The sequence below is a fragment of the Neovison vison genome, chromosome 13 (assembly GCF_020171115.1).
Source record: "Neovison vison isolate M4711 chromosome 13, ASM_NN_V1, whole genome shotgun sequence".
Taxonomy (NCBI): Eukaryota; Metazoa; Chordata; class Mammalia; order Carnivora; family Mustelidae; genus Neogale; species Neogale vison.
The window spans coordinates 109935688-109959962 of NC_058103.1; the positions used below are offsets into that span (position 1 = coordinate 109935688).

Sequence of the window (24275 nt, forward strand, 5' to 3'; positions counted from 1 at the left end):
TTTGATAGAGAGAAATCACAAGTAGGCAGAGAGGCAGAGAGAGAGAGAGAGGAGGAAGCAGGCTCCCTGCCGAGCAGAGAGCCCGATGCGGGACTCGATCCCAGGACCCCGAGATCATGACCTGAGCCGAAGGCAGCGGCTTAACCCACTGAGCCACCCAGGCGCCCTAGAATGGCTTCTTATAGTTGATGTATTACACTTACTTCCTGTACTTTAGATTTTCCATAGGTGAAGTGTAATATCTGGTATTCATAGATCACAAATTCTACAACATGAGAATTTTGAATCAAGTATACAGGAATTGTGAGTCATTCTGAATTCAGACTTGGAGACTCTAAATAAATGTAGAAATAGTATTGAACTTTTGGGTGGAAGCCAAACCTGTTACTGGAGAGATGATTGGGAATCTCTTAGAATGTATCAGTAATAAATACTTAATATAACAGTTTGTGGAAACTGGGAAAACAACGTTTCTGGAATGGTTATAGCAAGCATCTGTTCTTTCAAGCATATTGTTACTTACAGTGTGTTATATTGTATGTATTGTTACATATACGTATACATATAATACATTCTATGTATTATAGTCTGTGTATGTTTGGCCCATGACTAGTAATCTATTTATTGTGGCATGTTGAACTATGAAGAAAAGGGGATATTACATGGTTATTTTTGTGAAGTAAAGTTGTTATTTCATGGTTATTTCTGTGAGGTAAAGTAAGCTTAGACTAAGTTTTTTTTGTTTGTTTGTTGGGGTTTTTTTAACATATACTTCCTAAAATTATTGTCTCTTTTGTATAACTGCATTGGGTAAGAAAGTTTCCCCAGCTTCACTCTGTAATTCATCTTAGGGAAAACAAAATATACTTTATCAAGTTGTATCTCTCTTTATTAAATTAGTATATGCTGTCTTGCTGCTGTGTTTCCCTCTTTTCCCCACTCTGTAGGTCTTGGTTAAGATTTTTACTTCTTAATATTGTGTTGATCTGACCTAATCTGCAAAGCCTGAACTGAAAGATGTGGAAGATGAATGATTAGCATGTTCCATAACATTTGTAGTTCCAATACCACAGCAAAATTATGATACTGATATTTCATTATTTTTGTCTAATACCAACTACCAGGGTGATACTATTTAATTAAAATGTTTATAAAACATTTTTTGTCATAGATTAATTTAGTCTATGCTAGAACTTCATATAAATGGAATTGTACACAGTGAACTTCTCTGGGTGGTGTCTTTGGCTCACTGTAGTATCTACTAGATTCATCCATGTGTTTCTGTGTATTGTAAGTTGTTTTTTGTTTGTTTGTTTGGCTTTTAATTGCTGAGTACTATGACTCTACCATGTTTTTATCTATTCTTACATTGACTGCCATTTGGATTATTTTCAGTTTGGGGCAATTATGACTAAAGATTCTATGAACATTATTGTTCAAACCTGTTTCATGGATACAGAGTTTCATTTCTTTAATATAAATACCTAGGAGTAGAATTGCCACAATAAAAGATAAGTTTATATTTAACTAAATTTTTCTGAAGTGGTTTTACTTTTTACATTTCCACCAGAAATGTATGACAGTTGCAGTTGCTCCAAACTATGTTTTTAATTTTAGCCATCCTAGTGAGTATATAATGGTATATGGTCATGATTGTGATTTGCATTTCCTTAATGATTAATGATGTTGGACATCTTTTCATTTCCATATTGGATATTTGTATGTTTCTTTTTTTGTGTGAACTATTGCAGTTGTTTATTTATTAATTGACTTTACTGTTGAGTTGTAGGAATTTATAACATATTCTGAGCATAAGTCCTTTGTTAGATGTATGTTTTGCAAATATTGGTTTTGTGTGATGGCTTGTTTATTTGCTTAGTTGGTGTCTTTTGATGAATACAGTTGATTTTCATTTTGATGGAATTTAATTTTTTTTTTCTTTAAGGATTATTGCATCCCAAGATATCTTTGTATATTTTTCAGGTCGTAATAGTTTGTGATTTCTTATAGGCATTTTATAGTTTACATTTTTATGGTTAATTTTAAGATCCAACTCAAAATTAGTCAAATGAGTTATGTTCATTTGTTTATAGATATATCTGGTTATTCCATCAGCCTTTGTTGAAAGGATTTTCTTTTATCGCTTAAATGCTTTAGTTCTGTTTGCAACTTCTGTTGTAAATCAGTTGACTGTATAGAAGTCAGCTATCACTCATACCACTTTTTTACTGCATATAATGTTAACTTTACTCCATCCAGTTGACCTCAAAATTTGCTTTTCATCTTCGTGTTTTCATCTCTTTGACTATGATGTGCCCATGTGTGGTTTTCTTTGTAATAATCCTGCTTGGAATTTAATGAATTTAGATATGTAAGTTCGTGTTTTTCACATAATTTGGGGAAATTTTTGGTCATTTGTCAGATATTTTTCTGTCCCATTATCTTTCCTCTCCAACTGTACATGGTTAGACCACTTGATGTTTTACTACAGATCCCTGAGGCTCATATTATGTTGAAAATCTTTTTCTTTCTCCTTTAGATTCAATAAGATATATTGATTTATTTTCCAGTTTAGTGACCCTTTTTCTGCTGTATCTGATCTGCTGTTAAGGTAATCCAATGAATTTTTCATTTTAGACATTGTACTTTTTAGTTTTAGAATTTCCATTTGGTTCTGAGAAACTACCATTTCTCAGCTGAGGTTCTCCCCTGCCATGTATACATTTCTTATGACATTATTTTCCTTTAAATACTTGGACATATTTATAATACTTGCTTAGAAATCCTTGACTGATTCTGACATATGAATCATTCAGGATTTGGTTTCTGTGAGCTGCTTTTTGTCTTGACTCTGGATCTCTTTTTCCTGTTTCTTCTTTCTGGTATATTTTGCTTGTGTAATGGGCTTTGTGGGTGATACACTGTTGTAGGCTTTGGATTCTGTTATTTTTCTCTGAGTGTTTTGGGGTTTTTTGTGTTTTGGATTTTTTTTGTCCTGATAGTCTGTAACATGTTGGGATTCAAACTCCAGCATTATTACTCCTATAATAAGCAGCAAGGAGATTCAACCAGATCTTTCCACTTTTTCCAGCCGTTGCTTTTTTCTGGAGCCTTGGAGTCTTTCCCAGAGGAAGGTCATCCAAACGTTTGGGCATAGTTTATAAAGAAATTTTGTGGCGCCATCCTTTCTAGGATTTCATCTTTCATGTTACAGTGGCTCTGGCAATCCCAGACATTGTCTTCTGCCTCCTCAGCTGGCAAAACAGAAGATTTCTGCCTTATTCTTCAGTGATCATTGTTGCATGGGTGGATCAGTGCCCTCAGACAAATAGCCTTATAACGACAACTCCTACCTAACACAGTTCCCTTCTTTTACGGATGTTTCCCTCTAGTTGCTACCTGCTTTTGGTCACTCTAACTTTGATGCCAGGTTTTTATATTTTGTCCACAATATATCATTGTTACATGTGGGAAGTTACTTTGTCATTTTCTGATGCAGAACATCGGGATATTGAAGCATCATTTTTATTGAGTCAGTAAAAATATTGAATATTCAGGAATATTGTAGGAAATAATAAAATGCCCACTAAATGGAATATTATAATACATCATGTTAAAATTTTGAAACAAAAACTGAAAACTGAACAGGATGTCTGCGGTCACTGTAATTCTTAATCTTTAGAGATTTTAGGCAAAGTAATTAGATAAGAAAGGAGGTGAAATAGAGGCATAAGGACAGAAAAGGAAGAAAAATATTTTCATTAATTGTAAGTGAAATGGTTATCTACAGGAGAATCTACATACTGTTAGAACTAATAAGGTCAGCATAGAAAACTAATAGTTTTTGTGAATATCAGCATGTACATTAGTAAGTTAGAAAGTATCATTTTAAAAAGATACAGAGAAAATTATAAGACATTTTTAAAGACAGACAAAAATAAATCAAATTATGAGTCAACTCCTCCACTTCAATCTATAATGTCAGTGCAGCTCAATATAAATCTTAGCAAGAATTTTGTATAATTGGAAAAACCAAAAACTCAACCTGGTATTTAAGGCCTAAGGATTATCAAGACTGTTCTGAAAATGGTCAAAAAAGGTCATTTAAGCAAACAACTAGACCTAATTTTTAAAGCACAGGTAAATTTAGAGTGGTGGTGCAAAGATAGACACATAGATTAATAATTAAACAGAAAAAAAGCCAAAAATAGATTCAAGCATACGTGCAAACTTGGACATAATAAAATAGGGAGCAGTTGGCCTACCAGAGAGAAAAATGTATTACACCACACCATACGTAAGAGTAAATTCTAATTCAAATAAAGATCAAACTTGAAAAAGATAACTTAAAAAATATTAAAATGATATATGTCCTTAAAACTTTAGCTAGATAGGATGTCTTAAGATAAAAAACACAGATCATAAAGGGAAAAATTAATAAATTTGACTAAATCAAAAAATTAAACTTTAGTAAGCTATCACTTAAATATATAATTAGTGAAGTTAAGTATACGTAACAGGATTCCTGTCCGTAGTGTATAAAGAACAGCTACAACTTAATAAGAAATAGTCAACTCCTCTTAAAAATGGGCAAAGAATATGAACCAGCAATTTACAGAGGAGAAAATCCATATGGCCAGTGAGCAGGTGAAAAATATTGCTAGCAATTGGGGAAAATGACAAATTCAAAAAAATTATATCCATTAAGATAGTGTTTAACATGTGTATTATATATCATGTATAAATGGCAAATATTTGTACAAAGTAGTAGGAAAGTATAGACTATTATGTGGTACTGATGGAAGTGTAAATGGATATAAACTGCTTGGGAGAAGAATTTGATAATATATTATACAATTGAAAAGATACATCCATGAGCCCCTGAAAATTAACTTTTGAATTTGTAACTGAGAGATTTTCACTGTGTACATCAGGAGACCTATACAAAGTTTATTGTGACATTGTTAGTAAGAAAAACTGGGAAGTATAAAATTGGCTTTCAGTAAAGAAATAGAAGAATGTATTTGATATATTCACCCAATTGAATAATTTTCAGCAGTTAAAATGAATGAACTTCATCAAAGTGTAGATATCAAAAATAATGTTGAATGAAAAAAGACAATTGTGGAATGTATATAATGTAAAGGCAATTATATAAACATTTTTAAAAGCTTGGAACAGCAGTATATGTTGCTTATAGACTTGTATATCTAATACTAGTATTAAAATATCAACTGGGGAACTTACACGTCAAATTAATGATAGTTCTCTTTGGGAAGGTAGTGAAATGGCATGAGACTGGACAGAAGAACAAAGGCGACTTAATCTATATCCTTCTGTTATGCCTGTGTTAAGTATGAAGTAAAAATAATCAAAAGGCTAGGTCAGGTGATTGCCAAAGTTCATATCTAGCTTAGAAGCACTTACATTTTACCTTTTAAGTTTATTTTTTCAAAGGTTATCTTTTATACATACTTTTTAGATTTACGAAGTTGTTTATAATAAGACATAGTCATCTTCAGATATTCCACAGAGCAGGTTTCTGGTAGAAAAGGAGTATATTTAGAGCTCTGGTTTAAAAAATAATTACATTTTCAGTTTCATATTAATTTCTCTAAAAACCTTTTTTTAAGTGGTCCCAGTACAGGGGGCTGAATGTGTTTTTGTCATTTATTCATTTAACAGATTTTCTTGAACATCTAACATGTGCCAGATGATAATAACAGCAGTGAGCAAAACAGACAAAGCCTGCTTTCATGGAGTTTAAAGTCTAGTCAAGGAAGATAGCCAGTAAACAAATAAATTAATAAAAATATAAAATGGGCTCAGTTCGTTAAGTGTCTGCCTTCCGCTCTGGACATGATCCCAAGGTCCTGGGACTGAGTTCTGCATCAGGCTCCTGGCTCAACAGGGAGTGTACTTATCCCTCTGCTCCTCCCCCTACTCATTTTCTCTCTCCTCTCTCATTCTCTCTCAAATGAATAAATAAAATCTTTAAAAATATATATAAAATGATTGGTGGTAAGTGCAATAATGAGAAGCAAAGCAGAACAAGAAGGATAGAATGATGTGGAATATTTTATATGGGAAAGTCAGGGAATAACTATCTGTAAAATACAACATCTTGCAAAGTCATGAAGAAAATTAGAGGCTGACAGAAAAAACCCATACAAAGGCCTTGCTCTTGCCTTGAGAAGGAGCACGGAGGCTAGTGTGGCAGGAGCTGAATGAATGAATGAAGAACAGAGAAATAGTAAGAGATGAGATTGGAAAGATAGCAGAAGGCTGGGTCATGCAGGACTTTTTGGCTATGATCAAGACTGGAGCAGAAGACTAATGTGGTTTGGACAAAGAATCACTCTGGCCACTTTGTTCAGAATAGGCGACAGAGTTAGTTGGGGGTGGATGGGGGAGACCAGTTAGGTTACTGCAACACTTTAGACAGGAAATGGAGGGGGGTTGTTTAGAAGAAGGTGGTGAACAGTGGTTGGATTCTTGATGCATTACTTTTTAGGAGCAGTTCTTAATCAATACTCTTTTTTACCTCAGGGAAACTGGGAGTTACTCAGAGAGAAAAAAAATAGCAGACTTGAGCTGCTAGTGAATGAGTTATAAGCTATACAAACGATCCCAAAAGACTTAAAAAACCTCTGAAAAGTCTAATGTGGGATTGTGGGAAGGAGATTTCATTTCCTCTTAAGTGGAGGTATCATTTGCTTTTCTTGTTCCTTTTAGTCATTCTGATCTTTGCAGTTGAACTTAATCCAGTTATACTTTGTTCTTTAAAAAATGAAATTTGCGATCTAAGTACAAATGAAAAGTTTTGAGGTTACTGATTATATTAATCAATACAAATGAGTTCTAAATGTTGATTTTTACTTTAATTGTATAGATATATATACAGAGGCAAATAGCCAAACTTTCTGACACTTGTTTGCCTAGAACCTTTTATGCAAGATAATTTGGTTTGTAGCATCTTTTAAGTTATAAAATATCTCTGAACTTACACATTATTTCATTGCATTTATACTTTAATGTGTTATAATCCAGGTAATTATATATTAATAGTTCACTTATTCAGTAATTCACTTATTTGGTAAATTGATATATAGTCGCTTTTTTGGGTTATTTCTAAATGTATTCTCCCCTTCCAATTTATTATCATATCAGTTATGTTTAGGGATTCCTTTCCCTAGCCTGTGTCGGTGTGTGTGTGCACATGTACATATGTGAGAGGGAAGGAGGAAAGAGACAATCTACTTTATACAAGTCTTTAGAATTACAGATTATATTACACCATTATGGCTTTTAAATGCTAAACAAATTATTTTCCAGAGTGGCAGGCATACACTAAAAATTGTAATTCATTATAAACTCTGTGTCCTATTTCTTTGTATAATACTTATCTGCATTTTTATGTATCTCTAAAAACTTAATTGTTTATTCAAAGCATCTGTTAAAATGATACATGTTAAAATGTAACAACAGTAGGTTGATTCTATGTAGCAGGTAACTCAGAAGATGTTCTCATCATGCTTTAGGACTAAGTTTAGTGCAGTGAATGGGAATAGATGTTTGTTTGGCTTTGTGAAAAATGCAGTTTTAAGGTATGATGCTAATCTTAAAAGGAATTTTACTATTTTAAACATTTATTTTAACATTTTTATTAACTTAACTTTCTTTTTCTTTTAGCAAAACTGTACAATCTAAAGTGGACTGCATTTTGGTAAGTAAAATGAGTAATCTTCAAGTTCTTTTGTAATAAGGTTTTTACCACTGTATAAAATATATTATCCTTGAGTAAATATTTATTGTAAATATCTCAATTTTAGAGAATAAAATTTGGTATTGAATTACAACCCTAAGGGTGAATTAGGTATAAGCTATCTACTTTCCTATATCGCATGAATAATGAAATCACAGTCTGAGGTTATTGCATGTTTTTGAAACTTACTGGCATTTTCTAAAGATCTCTTATGCATTTAATAAAGTTCTTTCTTTTTCTTTTCTATTGACTGTAAGAATTTGTTGAAGGAAATGATTTAATTGTTTGATGGGTTAGTTTTTTGTGATAGCATATTGTTCATATTTAGGTTCCTAGAATTTAGGAATTAAAGCCGCAATAATAGTTCTAATTTATGTTGTACTGAATAGAACTTTTAAAAATTGTATTTAAATGGGAGCTTTTTAAAATGCTTCATGCTGTTAAGACCTAGGAAGGTAGTAATTAGGGATAGAGGGGTGCTTTTGACCCCAGTCCCCAGAGGATATCCTTGATATCCCAGTTCTCAAGAGTCTCATTGTTTATCCCTTAGAAGTTACTGTATATTGCATTCTTTTCAATACCCAAGATAGTGTTGGAGGATTATTCAGCTTTTGAGGCAGAAGACTAGTACAATTTTTAAGATAGGACATTTATTAAATATTAAATAAGAAAAAGGCTTTTAAATCTTTCAAGTTCAGAATTGTATTTTAGCATGAGGTCTAAAGTTATGTATATTTGATGAAGAAGATAGTAAGATTTCTATCCTCTTGAACCTTACAGTTTTTTGAATAAGGTAGATATTAGATGAATAGTCAAATAAATGAGCATTATAATGGTAGGTAGTGATAAATGCTATTATGAAATGTTTAAAGGTAAAAGCAAACAAGTGTTGGTGGGTAGGGGAGGGCAGGCAAGTGATGGTGGGTAGTTTGGATGATTAGGAAAAACCTTTTTGAGAAAGTGGCATTTGAAGGGAGACTTGAATAATAAGAACCCAGCCTTGTGTGATGAGTTGCCTGTGACATGGACTAGGCAGAGGGGAAGAATAAATACAAAGATTCAGAAGCAGGAATGAGTTGGGGATATTTACAGAATACAAAGAAAGCAGTGTCGCTGCATCTTATAGACGAGAGAGAGAATGATGGAAGAAAAGTTCAGGTAGTGAGAAATTTTCGTAGGATTTATTTAAGCTATGGCAAATAGTATGGATTTCATTCTAAGTGTATGGAGAGCGAACTAAAGGTTTTAAGTTGAATAGTATGACCCAGTTGTTTTTAAACGCCCTGGTTGTTGTTGAGAAATGGCCTGGTCTTGGGGGATGAGTGTAAGCAGGAAAACCATTTAGGGTATGGGGAAGTCCAAATGAAAATTCAAGGCTCTTGCTTACATGATGGCAGTGGAAGATGGAAAAAAGCAGATAGATGGATTCAAGGCTTATTTTGGATATAAAGCTAATTGGCCTTCCTTGCCGATGCATTGAATGTGCAGGGAGAAACAAAAAGGAATCAAGGATAATTCCTTTTTGGAACAAAAGATTTCCTGGAGTATTTCTTGTAAAACAGGTTTGCTTGTAATGAATTTTCTTGGTCTTTATCTGTGAATGTCTTTATTTGCCTTCAGTTTTGAAGGATAGTTTTGCTGGAAATAGAATTTTTGATCAAGAAGTTGTTTTCTTTCATCTCTTTGAGTATGTCATTCTACTGCCCTTAGCCTTCGTTGTTTTCATATTTATGGTGAGTTGTTTTTCTCTAGTTGATATCAAGATTTGTTGAAATTCATTAACTTGCTTGTTTGCTCACTCACATACTCTTGCTTTGACTATTATATGTGTAAGTATGGATCACTTTGTGTTTATCCTACTTGGGATTTGTGAGCTCACAAGTGTAGAGTATTCTGATTGAGGAAGTTTTTATCCATTTCTTCAAATATTTTTCTGTTCCTTGGATTCCCCTCTCCTCCTAAAGCTTTCATGTTGAAATGATTTTAGTGTTATCCCTCCAATCTCTGAAGCTTTTGATCATTTTTTCTCTGATTATCTTTCTCTGTGTTCTGGATTTTTGTCTTTGTTAAGATTCTCTGTATTTGATTCATTGTCATCATGTGTACACAAGCAGTTCCTGTGTACACAAGCAGCCTCATCCTGGCAGTACTACTTTCCAAACTGTGTGGAATAGGTCATGGGAGCAGCCCCTGGCAGGAGTGACAGATTTGAACAGTTAATACTGAACTAAAATTAAGTTTTTAATGACCAAATATTTCTTAACATGCCATTTGCCATTAGTTTCCAAAGCCCTTAAAATAGTTCTTTTTTGGCCATTTTAAGGGCTTAAAATGTAGTATAAATAGTATAATATACTATTTTATAGTTATTTCAATGGGAGGATTTGCTGACCTATTCATTTCAACTTTTCTAGATAACTCAACCTTCTCAAAAAGATTTTATCATGTTTTCTTATAAAAATTTTTATAACTTCAGCTTTTTCTATTAGGTCTGTTAACCATTTTGATTTAAATTTGTGTTTTGTCTGAGATGAACTGCAATGTTTATCTTTTATCATACGACTGAATAATCCATTTTCCTAACACCGTTTACTGAAAATCCTACCCTTTCCCAGTCATTATGTTTGGGGTTTTTTCCCATTAATTTTTCCCCATTAATTGCTAGATCTTTCTTATTCCCCATTAATTGCTAGATCTTGCCTTATGACATCATCACATGTCTTGTTTATGGTAGCTTTGTAGAAAGTCTTATATCAGGTCTTATAATGATTCAAATTAATTTTAGCACTTCCATTCAGATTTTGGAATAAATTTGTCAATTTCTATTAAAGAAATCTACTGGGATTTTTTTAAATGGGGATTATGGTGATTTATAGATCAATTCGGGGTTGTTGATATCTTAATGAAAAATCTTTTAATCCATGAGCATGGTATATTTCCATATTAGTTGGGGCTTTTATAATTTTTCTCAGCAGTGTTTTGTAGTTTTCTGTGTGTAGGTTTTATATATATTTTGCTCAGCTTAGTCCTAAATATTTTTATGCTTTGGATGCTGTTGTGAATGGCATTTAAAAATACTTGTTATACAATGTTTTATTGCTAATACTTATAACTTATATTGACCTTGAAGTCTGCAAATATGTTAAATTTACATAGTATATCTAGAAGTTTATATGTAGAGTCCTTTGGATTTTCTACCTGATAATCAAGTTGTTCATAAATAAAGAAAAGTTTGATTGCATTTCATTTTAAACTTCTGTTTATTTATTTTACTCATCTCCTTGCACTGCTAGGACCTTCAGGACAATGTTGAATAGAAATGGTATGAGTGGATTCCCTTCCCTTGTTCCCAGTCTTAGAGGAAAACCATTCATTCATTCACTTTTTAATGTGATATTAACATTACCTTTTTCATGGTAATGTTTCAAACTGAGAATGTTCCTTTCTGTTCCCTATTCCCGAGAGGTTTTTTTGTCAAATATATGTTGTATTTTATGAGATTATTTTTCTGCACTATCAAAATAGTCACATGATACTTCTTTATTCTATTAACATGGTGAACTATATTGATTGACTTTCTCAAGTGAAAACAGTCTTTGAATTTCTGTGATAAACTCTACATGATGCTTTATACTTTATGTGTTGCATGCTACTTTTATATATTGCTACATTGGATTTGCTATTTGTTGTGTTAATTAGGGCTTTGGATGTGCTTTTTTTCTTATAAAACCTTTTTCTGTTTTTGGTATCTGGATAATGTTGATTTCATTTAATGAGTTCAAAAGTGCCCTTTTTTCTGATGGAATTTATTTAAAATTAATATTTTTTCTTTAAGTGTTTCATAGATTTTACTAGTAAAACTGGGAAGGGTTTTAGTTACAAACTTAGTTTTTTTCTTTATTACAGAGCTATTTTGTTTCTTCTTGATACAGTTTTAGTATGTTAGTCTTGGAAGGAATTTGTTCATTTCTGCTGTATTATTGAATTTGTTGTTATAACATTGCTTATAATATTTCCTTATTATTCTTCACTGTCTCTAGAATTTGTAGCAGTTATCTCTGATTCCTGATGAGGGACCTTTGTATTTTCTTTATCCTTGATCAGTTTAGCTAAAGGTTTAGTCATCTTATTGTTCTTTTCATATGAATTGAGTTTGGCTTCATTGATTTTTCTCTTGTTTATCAGTTTTACATTTTGTTTCTCTTCTAGTAAGTGTTACTTCTTTCCCTTTGTTTACCTGGGTTTTAATTTATTCTTATTTTTCTAGCTCCTTAATATGGAAACTTGAAACTTTTTTTTCTTTCCTATGGTAATCATTTTTAATGCTATAAATTGGCCTCTAAGCACTGGTTTAGCTGCATTCCATAAATTTTTATGTAGTGTTTTCATTATCATTCAATTATTTTTTTTCTATTGTCCATTCTGATTTATCCTTGTACCCATGGAACACTTAGATAAATCTTGATCAATTTCCAAATAGTTGAGTATTTATCAAAACTTGTTTATTTTGGGGGGCGCCTGGGTGGCTCAGTTGGTTAAACATCTGCCTTCAGCTCAGGTCATGATCTCAGGGGATTGAGCCATATGTCAGCCTCCCTGCTCAGTGGGGACTCTACTTCTCCCTCTCCCACCACCCCCTCATTCCTACTCTTTCTCTCTCTCTCAAATAAAGAAATAAAATCTTTTTTTAAAATTGTGTATTGTCTGTATTTGTGAATATTTTGTATATACTTGAAAAGAATATATATTCACCTGTCATTGGATGGAATGTTCTTTATCTAAAAATTAGGTCCAGTTGATTATTGTTTTTAAAGACGTGTTTATTTTTCACCCTTATTTCAGTAACAGAAAGGAGTGCTAAAATGTCTCTCTTGTGATTGTTAACTTTTTTTCTTTCTGATTCTGCCAAGTTTTGCTTCATGTATTAAAAATACTATTAGTAGCATAGGGAAGCCTGGGTGGCTCAGTTGGTTAAGAGACTGGCTTCAGCTCAGGTCACGGTCCTGGAGTCCCAGGATCGAGTTTGGCATTGGGCTCCCCACTCAGTGGTGAGTCTCCTTCTCCCTCTGATCCATCCCCCTCTCATGCTCTCTCTCTCTCTCTCAGATAAATAAATAAATATATAAAATCTTCTAAAAATAAATAAGAATATTATTAGGAGCATAAATATGTAGGATTATTATGTTTTCTTTTTGAATTGGTTCATTTATTATGCTAGTTCCATTTTTATCTCTGGTAGTATTTTGCATAGAAGTCTGATTTGTCTAATATTAGCATAGCCCCTCCATCTTACAATTAGTGTTTGCTTGTATGACATATCTTTTTCTGTACTTTCACTTTTAAGCATTCTAGGTCTTTATAAAGTGTTTTGGTTTTATTGATGACATCATATACGTGTATCTTTCTTATCCAGCTTGACAAGCTTTATCTTGTTCTTACTTGTATGGTTGAGTTTGCCCCTAAGATTTTGCCATTTATTTTCTTGTAGGTCTACTGTTAATTCTCCTAGTTTTAGTTCATCTGAAAAAAGTGTTTAATTGCCTTTCATTTCAAAGGACATTTTTTTTTGCCTCACCATAGCACATACCGTCCCCAATGTCCATTATTCAGCCATCCCATCCCTCTAATACCCCTCCTCTCCAGCAACCCTCAGTTTGTTTCCTGAGATTAAGAGACTCTTATGGTTTGTCTCCCTTTCTGGTTTCATCTTGTTTCATTTTTTTTCCCTCCCTTCCCCTATGATCCTCTGTCTTGTTTCTCAAATTCCTAATACAATGAGATCATATGATAACTTTCTTTCTCTGATTGGCTTATTTCTCTTAGTGTAATACCCTCTAGTTCCATCCATGTTATGCCAATGGCAAGATTTGGAGGTTTTTTTGATAGCTACATAGTATTCCATTGTATATGTATACCACATCTTCTTTATCCATTCATCTGTCGATGGACATCTAGACTCTTTCCATAGTTTGGCTATTGTGGACATTGCTGCTATAAACATTCAGGTACATGTGCCCCTTTGGATCACTGCATTTGGGTAAATACCTAGTGATGCAATTGCTGGGTCATAGGGTAGATCTATTTTGAGATTTTTTTCAGGAGCCTCCATGCTGTTTTCCAGAGTGGCTACACCAGCTTGCATTCCAGCCAGCAGTGCAGGAGGGTTACCCTTTCGCCACATCCTCACCAACACCTGTCATTTCCTGAGTGGTTAATTTTTACCATTCTGACTGGTGTGAGGAGGTATCTCATTGTGGTTTTGATTTGTGTTTCCCTGATGCTGAGTGATGTTGAGCACTTTTTCGTGTGTCTGTTGGCCATTTGGATGTCTTCTTTGCAGAAATGTCTGTTCATGTCTTCTGCCCATTTCTTGATTGGATTGTTTGTTCTTTGGGTATTGTTGTTTGGGTTTTATAAGTTCTTTATAGATTTTTGGATACTAGCCCTTTATCTAATATGTCATTTGCAAATATCTTCTCCCATTCTGTTGATTGTCTTTTGGTTTTGTTGACTGTTTCCTTTGCTGTGCAAAAGCTTTTGATCTTAATGAAGTCCCAGTAATTCATTTTTGTCCTTGTTTCTCGTTTCTTTCTCTGGCACTCCATTTGGAGTCTCCAAATCCAGCAGATTCCTGCAGTGCACTCCTATACCGCTCCTCCCAGTAGAGGATGGGTGGAGGGGGTTTTCCCTGGATCTGCCACTTGTGTGGTTTCTGCTTAAAGAGTAGTGGCCTGACTATGCCTTGGATCACAGTTTATGTCAGCCCTGAGCTGAGACCCCACTCATCAGCTCCATCTCTGCAGCCAGCTTCCCTGCTCCAATACCTGGGTGCTCTTCCACACTCGGGCACCCCCTATCTTTCTGGGACCCTGAGGGTCCTGAGACCACACCGACCCAGTGAGGATTCAGCCCCCAACTTAGCCACTGGAGCAATGTCCCTCCACAGAGCAGACTTCTAAAAGTTCTGATTTTGTGCTCCTCTGCTCTCTCACTTGCTGGGAGCGAGCCCTTTCCCCCACAGTCTGTCTTTTCATATATCACCTCGGATTTACTTCTGTCCACATTCTACCTTCTAGAAGGTGGTTGCTTTTCTGTTCATAGAATTGCCTCTATTCTTCTCTTTGGTCTCCTGTTGAGTTTGTAGGTGCTCAGAATGGTTTGATAACTATCTAGCTAATTCCAGGGACTAGACTAAATTTAGGTCTCCTACTCCTCTGCCATCTTGCTTCAAAAGGCATTTTTTATATAGAATTCTAGTTCTTCCAGCATTTTAGCAGTGGCAGTCCACTTTCTTCTGGCTTACATAGTTTTTATTGGAAAGTGTGTAGTTAACCTTGTTTCCCTGTGTATAATACATTCCTATTTTTTTCCTCTCCTTTGGCTTCTTGTAAGATTATTAGTGGTTTTCAGCAGTGCTATTATAATAGCCTTATTATGATTTCTTTTGTTTCTGTCCCGCTTGTGGTTCATTGAGCTCCTCAAACCTGTGAGTTTTTATTTTTTCACCAATTTGCAAAAAAATTCCTAGCCTTTTAAATATTCTTCTTCATTGCCATCCTGGGACTCCAAGTAAGTTACAAAGGCTATGCTTAGTTATTTTTTTCTCTTTTCACTTCATTTTGGGTAGGTTATATTTCTTTATTATAACATTTCCCAACATTTTTCATTGATTCTGTTGGTCTAATCTGCTGTAAATCCCGTTGAGTGGATAATCTGTTTTAGAGCCTGAATTTTTCAGGTCTAGAAATTCCACTTGAGCATTTTGTTTTGTTTTGTTGTACATTTCTCAAGGGCCTCTATTATGTTTCTACCTAAGTCCTCTGCATTCTAGATGATCCCATCTACTTTGATTGTTTCAATTAATGTCAGTTAATTGACACGCCCAAGTTAAGCTCCAGATTCATATATCCAACTAGTTAACAACTGAGCAGTTTACCACTATGTCCCATAGTCACTTCAAACTCAACTTTTCCAAAACCAATCTCACTGTGTCCATATTCTCTATCCCACATTCTAAACCTATCTGTATTAGTTTCCTAATGCTGCCACAATTAATTACTATAAACTTAGTTGCTTAAAACAACACATATTTATGACAGCTTTGTAGGTCAGCAGTCTGACATGGTCTCACTAGGAAAAAGTGAAAGTATCAGTATAGCTATGTTCCTTTTGAAGGGCGTCTGTTACCTTGCCTTTTCTAGCTTTTTAACGACTGTCTCTTCAAAGCCAGTGATGGCTGCTCAAGTCTATCTTCTACTGTGTTACCCTGACACTTCCCTTTTTTTATAGTCAAAGCTCCCTCAGCCTCCCTCTTCTCTGGACATTTGTGATTACATTGGGCCTTTTGGGTAATCCAAGATAATCTCTCCATCTCAAGGTCATTAATCACATCTGTAAAGTCCCTTTTGCCATAGAAGGTAACACATTTACAGGTTCCAGGGATTAGAGGTTTAGGACATGAACATCTTGGAGGACCATTATTCTTTCTACCTACCATACTGTCGTAGTGGATGTACTCACTCATCCATCTTAAAAACCTGATAGTCATTCTTGACTTCATTCTTTTCCTCAGCCTACCTCATATCTAGTCAATCACTGGGTCCTATCAATTCTGCCTCCTTAATTGCTCCATTTTTGTCTGTCCCTACTGCTCCTGCATTATTCTGGATCACCATGCTTATTGGAAATACTGCAGCTATTCCTTTGCTTCTAGACTCTCCACTTTCATTCCATTCTCCACAGCACCATTACCTAATCAGCTTTCTAAAGGGGCTCCTGGGTGGCTCAGATGGTTAAGTGTCTGCCTTTGGCTCAGGTCATGATTTCTGAGCCATAGGATTGAGCCCTGTGTCAGGTTCCCTGCTTGATGGAGAGTCTGCTTCTCCCTTTCCCTTTGCCTCTCCCCACTTCGCATGCATGCTCACTTTCTCTTGCTCTCTCTCTCTCTCTTTAAAGAATAAATAAAATCTTTTTTTGAAAAATCAGCTCTAATAAAATGTGCATCTGTTTATTTTACACCCTTGCTTCAAACCTCTCACTGGCTCCCCATTATTCTGTCTTAGGCTTGGGAGACCATTTGTACTCAGGCCTTACTCTGGTTTAATCTTACGATTCTCTACTCCATCCATAGGCTATCATTAAGCTGTAGTGAATTGTTGTAAAGTAAGAGAAGAGAATATGTTTTCTCTCTAGCGCTGTGCATTAAAATGTGGCTAGTGAACACTTAAAATGTGACTAATGTGACTGAGGAACTGAACCTTTATTCCATTTTAATTAATTTCAAGTTAAATAGCCACATGTGGCTAGTGGCAACCAGTTTGCATAGTGCAGATCTAAAGCAGTGGTTCTCAGCCAGAGGCATTTTTGCCCCCTTTGGGACATTTGACAATATCTGGAGACATTTTTTATTTTCATACGTAGGGTATGTGATCAGCATCAAGTGGGTAGAAGACAAAGCTGTTTAAACATTCTACAAAACACAGGACATCACCTCATAACAGTCATTATCCCAAAATTGTCAGTAGTGATGAAGTTGAGAAACTGTGGTCTAGACAATATCTTCTTTTTGATATTTTTTTCTTTCTATTGGCTATCCCTACTTATATTTTAAGATACAGTTTAGATATCACCCCCTCTGGAATGGCATCTTTGATTTCTCAGGTCTGAGTTCGATACATCTTCTGTCCTATATTAACCTGTGCTTAATTACCTTTCTTGGTATTATGTAGTCACCTCTAAAATCATTATAATAAGCAGTTTTTATTTGTTCTTAGCCTCTTTAGTATAAAAACCTATTCATTGGAATATGATTCAAAGGTACATGAAGATGATCAACATATATTTGCTAAGTGTGTGAGTATCAATTATTAAACATTGCAATTTAAAATATAAAGAAGGGTTGCTACCTTCAATTTAGGCCTTTTAGACACCTTACACTTGCTAAAATATTTGAATTTATTTTTTAGAATTACTTCACATTTTACCAGTAAGAACAGAAACTTGTTTCATTCCTTGAGAGGAACAGAACTTTTTTGTCTGACATTCTCCCCTTTTCCCTTGTAATACTCTGCTTTACATATACCTCTTCCTTCCATCCTTTCCTATTATGAGATAACCAGCCTGAACTATCACCACTCTAATCCATGGAGTACAGATGGGGAACTAAAACTTAGTGCATAGATGCAGGAAGGATTTAAAGTAAGTGACGTGGAACCAAGAGGCCAAAAACTAAAGAAACTGATGAGCAGTATAGCAGAATTGCTCAGAGTTAAGGCTATAGAATGAAACAGGCCTGAGTTTGAATCCTTGCTCTAGCCATTATTACCATTACTGTTTGGTTTTGGACAATATTTATTTAATTCACTTTTGTAAAAAAGGACATAATAATAGTGACTAACCCACTGAGTTGTTGAGAATATTAAGTGAAATAATTAGTGTAAATACAGTGCCTGGCACATAGTGAACACATATGGCAGCTTTAGTTGAAGATGTTATATGTGTAAATTGACAATGTGGTTGTAATTGACTTAAATTACCATAAATTTGTTTCAAGAAGTCTAAACATTGGTCAAAGACACGTTTTATGTTCATCATCACAGAACATACCATTTAAGAATGAATGCTCCCCATATGGAACCACTGAGAGGAGAGTATTGAATCCCTGAACATAGTGAATGGAGGATGGGAAAGGTTGGGAATCTCCTGGCAAAAGCCATCCAAGAAGCCAGAAGGTGCATATTGTAGAACAGATGCCGATATCGACACTCCATACTCCCTCCTCCCCCGGGCCTTTGTAGATGCCGTTCCTCTGCCAGCTGTGCCCTTCTCAAATTTTTCACTTGGATCACTTTTTCTCTTTTTTTTTTGGACTCAGCTCAGAAACCGTTCCTGAAAGTTTTGTTTTTCTGCTAGCAATGCATTCAGATAACACATAACAGCAGATAACAGAAAACCAAATTATTAGTGGCTTACAGGAATTTTTCAGAGTTTGTGTTGTCTAGCAAGTCCAAAGTTAGGCATTCTAGAGTGGTGCTCAGCAGTGCCGCCAGAGTTCTAGGCTCTTTCTTTTTTGCTGTATCATCTTTTACCCATTCACATCATCGATGGCTACTGCACTTATATGCCTTTGTCCAAATGGTGAGGCAGGAAGAAGGGAGGAAGGGCAAAAGGGCCTTCTAGAGAAACTCTGTTTTTATTTTAAGATATTTGTTCCTATTCTGAAAACCCACTTCAGAACCTTCCATTTCCAGAGTAATGTCACTTGGATACTCCCAGCTATGCAAAAAACTGGACCATGGAGGGGTTTTTTGTTTTGTAGTCTCTATACCAGGGAAAGACAAAGAAGAATATACACACATACATAATACAAGTTCAACCTATCTGCCTTATCTTCTCATGTTAAAGGACCCTCTTTTCATGCACCCCGTAAAATGTTCTGTGCTCGTATTAAAGTTCTCACCACATAGTATGCTAATCACCAGATTAATTTGTTTTCTTCTCCAAAATAAGAATTTTTAAGTAAAGACTGTCTTGTGGTCTTTGTATCCTCAGTGTTTAGCACAGTGTGTAGTATGTGGAATATACTCAGTAAACACTTCCTGAATGATTATTCACAAGCAATAATTATCAAATAGAATGTATAATATGTATATAATGTCCCCACACAGAGAGTTCCTTTGTATTTGTTGTTGTTCTTATAGTATTTATTGAGTATTTATTACCAGATGCCAGACAAGTGCTTTACATGTTTTATCATTCAGTCCGCTTAATTTGCCTCATCTGTTTTCATCTTCATTTTCCAGATAAAGAAGCAGGCTCGGATTGTTATGTAATTTGCCCAAGGTCCTAAAACTTGATAATTGGTAGAATTAGACTTTTAATCTAGGTAGACTCCAGATCCCAGGCGTTTAAAAACTGTGATACACTATTTCATTGTTTAAAGCGTCTGAAATATGAGTTTATATGTGAATTTTTATTTTATTTTTTTTTATTTCATTATTATTTTTTTAAAGATTTTATTTATGTATTTGACAGAGAGAGATCACAAGTAGGCAGAGAGGCAGGCAGAGAGAGAGGAAGAAGCAGGCTCCCTGCCAAGCAAAGAACCCGATGCGGGGCTCGATCCCAGGACCCTGAGATCATGAGCTGAGCCTAAGGCAGAGGCTTTAACCCACTGAGCCACCCAAGCGCCCCATATGTGAATTTTTAAAATTTCTGTTTTATTATAATCAAGAAGATATTTCTGAAAATTATTTTCTAACTTTAAAATAAATCTGAAATGAGGAAATTAAAAGCTAATTTTCTTATCTTACTGAATTTAAGTAGCCAGTAATTCTAAATGCAATTTAATTTTTGCATGCAGTATGTTTGAATGCCCTTTAAAGAACTTCGGACATGCTCGCTAAGACAAAATAGCTAAAATTATTCTAATTATTTGCATCAATTACGATTGTGAAAGCTGTGCCACTATGAAATACAGAAGTGAAAAATATAAAATTGTATCTGTGCTATTTTTAAAGCCCAGCATTTTGCCTGTTTAAAGACAAATGAAAATATTTGTAGTGGTATAATTGTGAATAAAACTTTTTGTTAATGTTTTAATGCTTTTGCAGTGAAAACAGTTGATCTTTACTTTAATAATAGCAAATATATCTTAAACTAAATTTCTCATGAGTTACAGCACTTTTAGATCCATAATGTCATTATACGTTTGTAAAGCTGATCCAATTATATTTCTACAACCAATTAATAGTCGAGGTAAAATCTTACCCTTGATATATACGCAATACCAGTGGATTAGCTAGACCCCAGCAGAATTTGAAAGCTATTCAGTCCATATTGCTTAGTCACCTTAGTTCAGTTAAATGGGACTACCTGACAGCTGTAGGAAGTCCTAAAATATGAAAGAAATAACCATGAGTTTTTTGGTATAGAAAAGACCTTGTTTGGTTAGAGTCAATCACAGCAGGCTGGGAAATAATAGTTCATGTTTTCCACAATATGGTCCTTTGAAGAATAGTTCCATAAGATGTTAATATGTTACACAGGAAGTTCCAAAAGTCAAAAATGTTTCATGAACTTTGGATTAAAATGTGTCTTAAGAGCTATTAATACGCTGTTAGATATATCATGAATCTTAAGTACTCAGTGTGTTCCAAATTTTTACCCTCTAAAATTTAACCTTGAAACTAGTTTTCTAGGCCACACTATTGAGGAAATGATTGGTAAAATCTATAGGCAATTTTCTAGAATAGAAAGAGAAATTATTTAAAAAAAGAAGAAGAAGAAGAAAGAAAGAAATTATTTCCCATATGTTATCATTCAGAATTACCAGAATATTGAGAACTTCCTATTTATGTTACTGTGTTTTAGGCATTTGCACCACCAGGAAGCAATATTTCTACCAGTTCTAAAGTTCAGGTCTCCTAAATAGTTAGTTCTGCTTTGAAATTATTAGAATTAATAATGATCAAAAGAGACAGGGAAGGCTATATTTTCTGGTTACTGTTAGGAAAGGCTAATGTAAATATTAAACAACATTGATTTTGTCAGGAAATCAGTTGAAAGCAAGAAGAAAAATATATGTCTCATAGACTTGGCAATTCAACAGCAATCCTGGTAAGAATATAAAATGGTAAGATTAGACAGTCTTTGCCTACCTTTCTTCTCATCAGTTTGAGAGATAAAAGGCTCACAACCAAGACTAAAGGAGGGTATTTTAAATGCCATTTGTGTCCATGTTTTAAACTTCTCAGGAGGCATATATGGCCTTACTTCTAGGGCTCTAACTGATCAACAGTACAAGAGAGGATTCTTATGTGTTGCCAGCAACTTCTCAGTCTAAAAAATGCTGCATTGATTGTCCCTTTTTTTGGTGACTTAGCGTAACCTAACAAAGCACTTACCCTTTGCTCTGCACTTAGGTCAAGTAAACTGACCTGGGCAAAATGTGAGTATGTCTAGAGTTCCTTGTCATCAATGAGTCTATAGGCTTCCTGATCTAAGTCTGCTCTACTGGGGTAGGGTTTTATTCATGGAAGTTGACCAAAAGTGGGCTTTGTAGGATTATCATTAGGAAGAAGTGGAAAGTGATGTGAAATCACCAGAATACTATTCCTTTTGGAGGGCTGGAGAAACCTGAAACTAGGTGACAGATGCTATCATTTAAATTATTCGAGTAGTGGGGCACTTTCCTTCCAGGGGAGAACTCTGAGGAGGGTCCTCTTGTAAGAGAATAGAGCAGAAAACGTGAAGATGTGCATTTGAATCTGTATTCAGTGTATCCTACGTTCTGAATATTGATTCAGTAATCCTTTAGAGACTACTCTCTATCACCCACTCCCATTGGAATAGTGTTTGTCCTCCCTAGGGAAATGAACAAAAATGAACAGCCTAGGGGGCGCCTGGGTGGCTCAGTTGGTTGAGTGACTAGCTCTTGATTTTGGCTCAGGTGGTGATCTCAGGTTCCTGGGATCCACCCACATTGGACTTCACACCCAGCAGGGTATCTGCTTCAGGATTCTCTCTCCGCCTCTGCCCCCATCCCCACCCCCCCGCTTGTCCTTGACCTTGTAGACCAGAGGAACTACTCTAGAAACCCACAGGTTAGATCTATTCCACAGAGGTGTTTTGTTTGGCCCTCTTTGACATTTTTAAAATTTTTGGATTGGTTGTCATATTTCAAAATTGGGAGAGTTCACAGAAATTTGGTTACTCTTCAAAATTCGGGACACTTAAGTCCTTACTTCCACATGACAGCAGTTGGCTGGGCTGATGTAGCAGCCATCTCTTTCCTTTTTTTTTTATTTTTTTTTAAAAGATTTTATTTATTTATTTGACAGATCACAAGTAGGCAGAGAGGCAGGCAGAGAGAGGGGGAAGCAGGCTCCCCACTGAGCAGAGAGCCTGTTGCGGGGCTCGATCCCAGGACCCTGAGATCATAACCTGAACCAAAGGCAGAGGCTTAACCCACTGAGCAACCCAGGCACCCCAGCAGCCATCTCTTTGAAACATGACTTGAACTCTTCAGTCTCTCAATCCCTACCGGGCTTTTAGCTCCTCAACATAGGTATTTTTTTTCTCTGTAGTCTACCTTAATCATTTGCATTACCTGGCTGGCATTTGGGTTTATGACCTCTGTTTTAGATTCTTTGGGTCAGGGTTCTTCTGAGAGTCATTCTTTACAGAGTTGAGGGAACCACAGTAGTATGTATGAGGACAAATAATAAGAAGACAGCCTCTCTTTTTATCTCTCAGTAATGTGGACTCTCTTTACTGTCAGTTCTTGCCCTGGCTGGCCATTACAACTGTCAATAGAAAAGCAAAAGTAGGGTAGAACAAAGAATTATGGTAGCTCTTTTGAGTCTTTCCCATTTGACTAGTCATCATGCAAAACATTTTGTCTTCTTATTTCCCAATGAAACCTTCCCTTACCACTCTTATTTAAATTTCCCTTCCCAGCACTTTTTCTTTTTCTTTTTTTTTTTTTTAAAGATTTTATTTATTTATTTGACAGAGAGAAATCACAAGTAGATGGAGAGGCAGGCAGAGAGAGAGAAGGAAGCAGGCTCCCTGCTGAGCAGAGAGCCCGATGCGGGACTCGATCCCAGGACCCTGAGATCATGACCTGAGCCGAAGGCAGCGGCTTAACCCACTGAGCCACCCAGGCGCCCCCCCCAGCACTTTTTCTAAATAGCATTTATCATAATCATAGAATGTATGTTTTACTTTTAAATTTTGTTGATTGTCTCTTTCCTAGTATTAAGATTTAAGGTCATGCCTAAAGCATAGTAGACACTCAGTGCTGGATGAAAGAATGAATGTTCTCATGTGATTTTAAATTTTTCAAGTCTGTCACATGGTTAATGTCTTAGGTTAGAAGCCATTACTGCTGCAAAGATTGGACAGGAACTAAAAGATATGTGAAACGTTAAGAGTGTGGTTTGTCTCCTGCCTGAGAACCAGACCAGTGGTGTTAGAGTTCTAAGATAGATGATACACTGCCAGGCATAATTTTGAGTAACTCACTCAAGGAATAAGTTTTAAAGAAGAGGCACTTGTCCTCTCCTCCCCTCCAGAGATATGTAATATAATATGCAATTGAGGGGGGCATATATGAAGTGTTTACAATTGGGAGACTTCTTCTCCTTTCCCTCCTTTATGGTGCAAAGCATGCTTTCTCACCTCAGATGTTTGCTGTAATAAATGCTAAATGATGACCAATGTCAACTTACTAACTCAGTCTTGATTAAAACTGAAAGTTTTGTATGCAGTATCTAATTAAAATACATCGTAGCAGTGAAAAGCCCTTTTATTGTTAGAATAGAGATGGGGTTTATCTTGTGATGTGGCCTGAGGGTTGCTGTTAGTGAGCAAAGACCTATTTCAGAATCCAATTTTTTCCTTTCAGTTACTTGGTGAAGAAGCGGGTAAGTTTCAAAAGAAAGAGCATTTGTGTGTAGCATTTACTGGGGCAGGGAGGAAGACTTGACAAAAGAGCCAGATTTAAATA

At 35.3% G+C, this 24275-nt stretch overlaps 1 protein-coding gene across 2 annotated transcripts in view; it reads left to right on the plus strand.

Moving 5' to 3' along the window:
* Nucleotides 1-24275, plus strand: part of RFX7 (regulatory factor X7) — a 136634-nt gene that overhangs the window by 54875 nt on the left and 57484 nt on the right. For both annotated transcript variants that reach the window (XM_044231490.1, XM_044231489.1), the window contains one exon: nt 7693-7726. In XM_044231490.1, coding sequence (XP_044087425.1) covers nt 7693-7726 — 34 coding nt within the window. The remainder of the gene's footprint in view (nt 1-7692; nt 7727-24275) is intronic.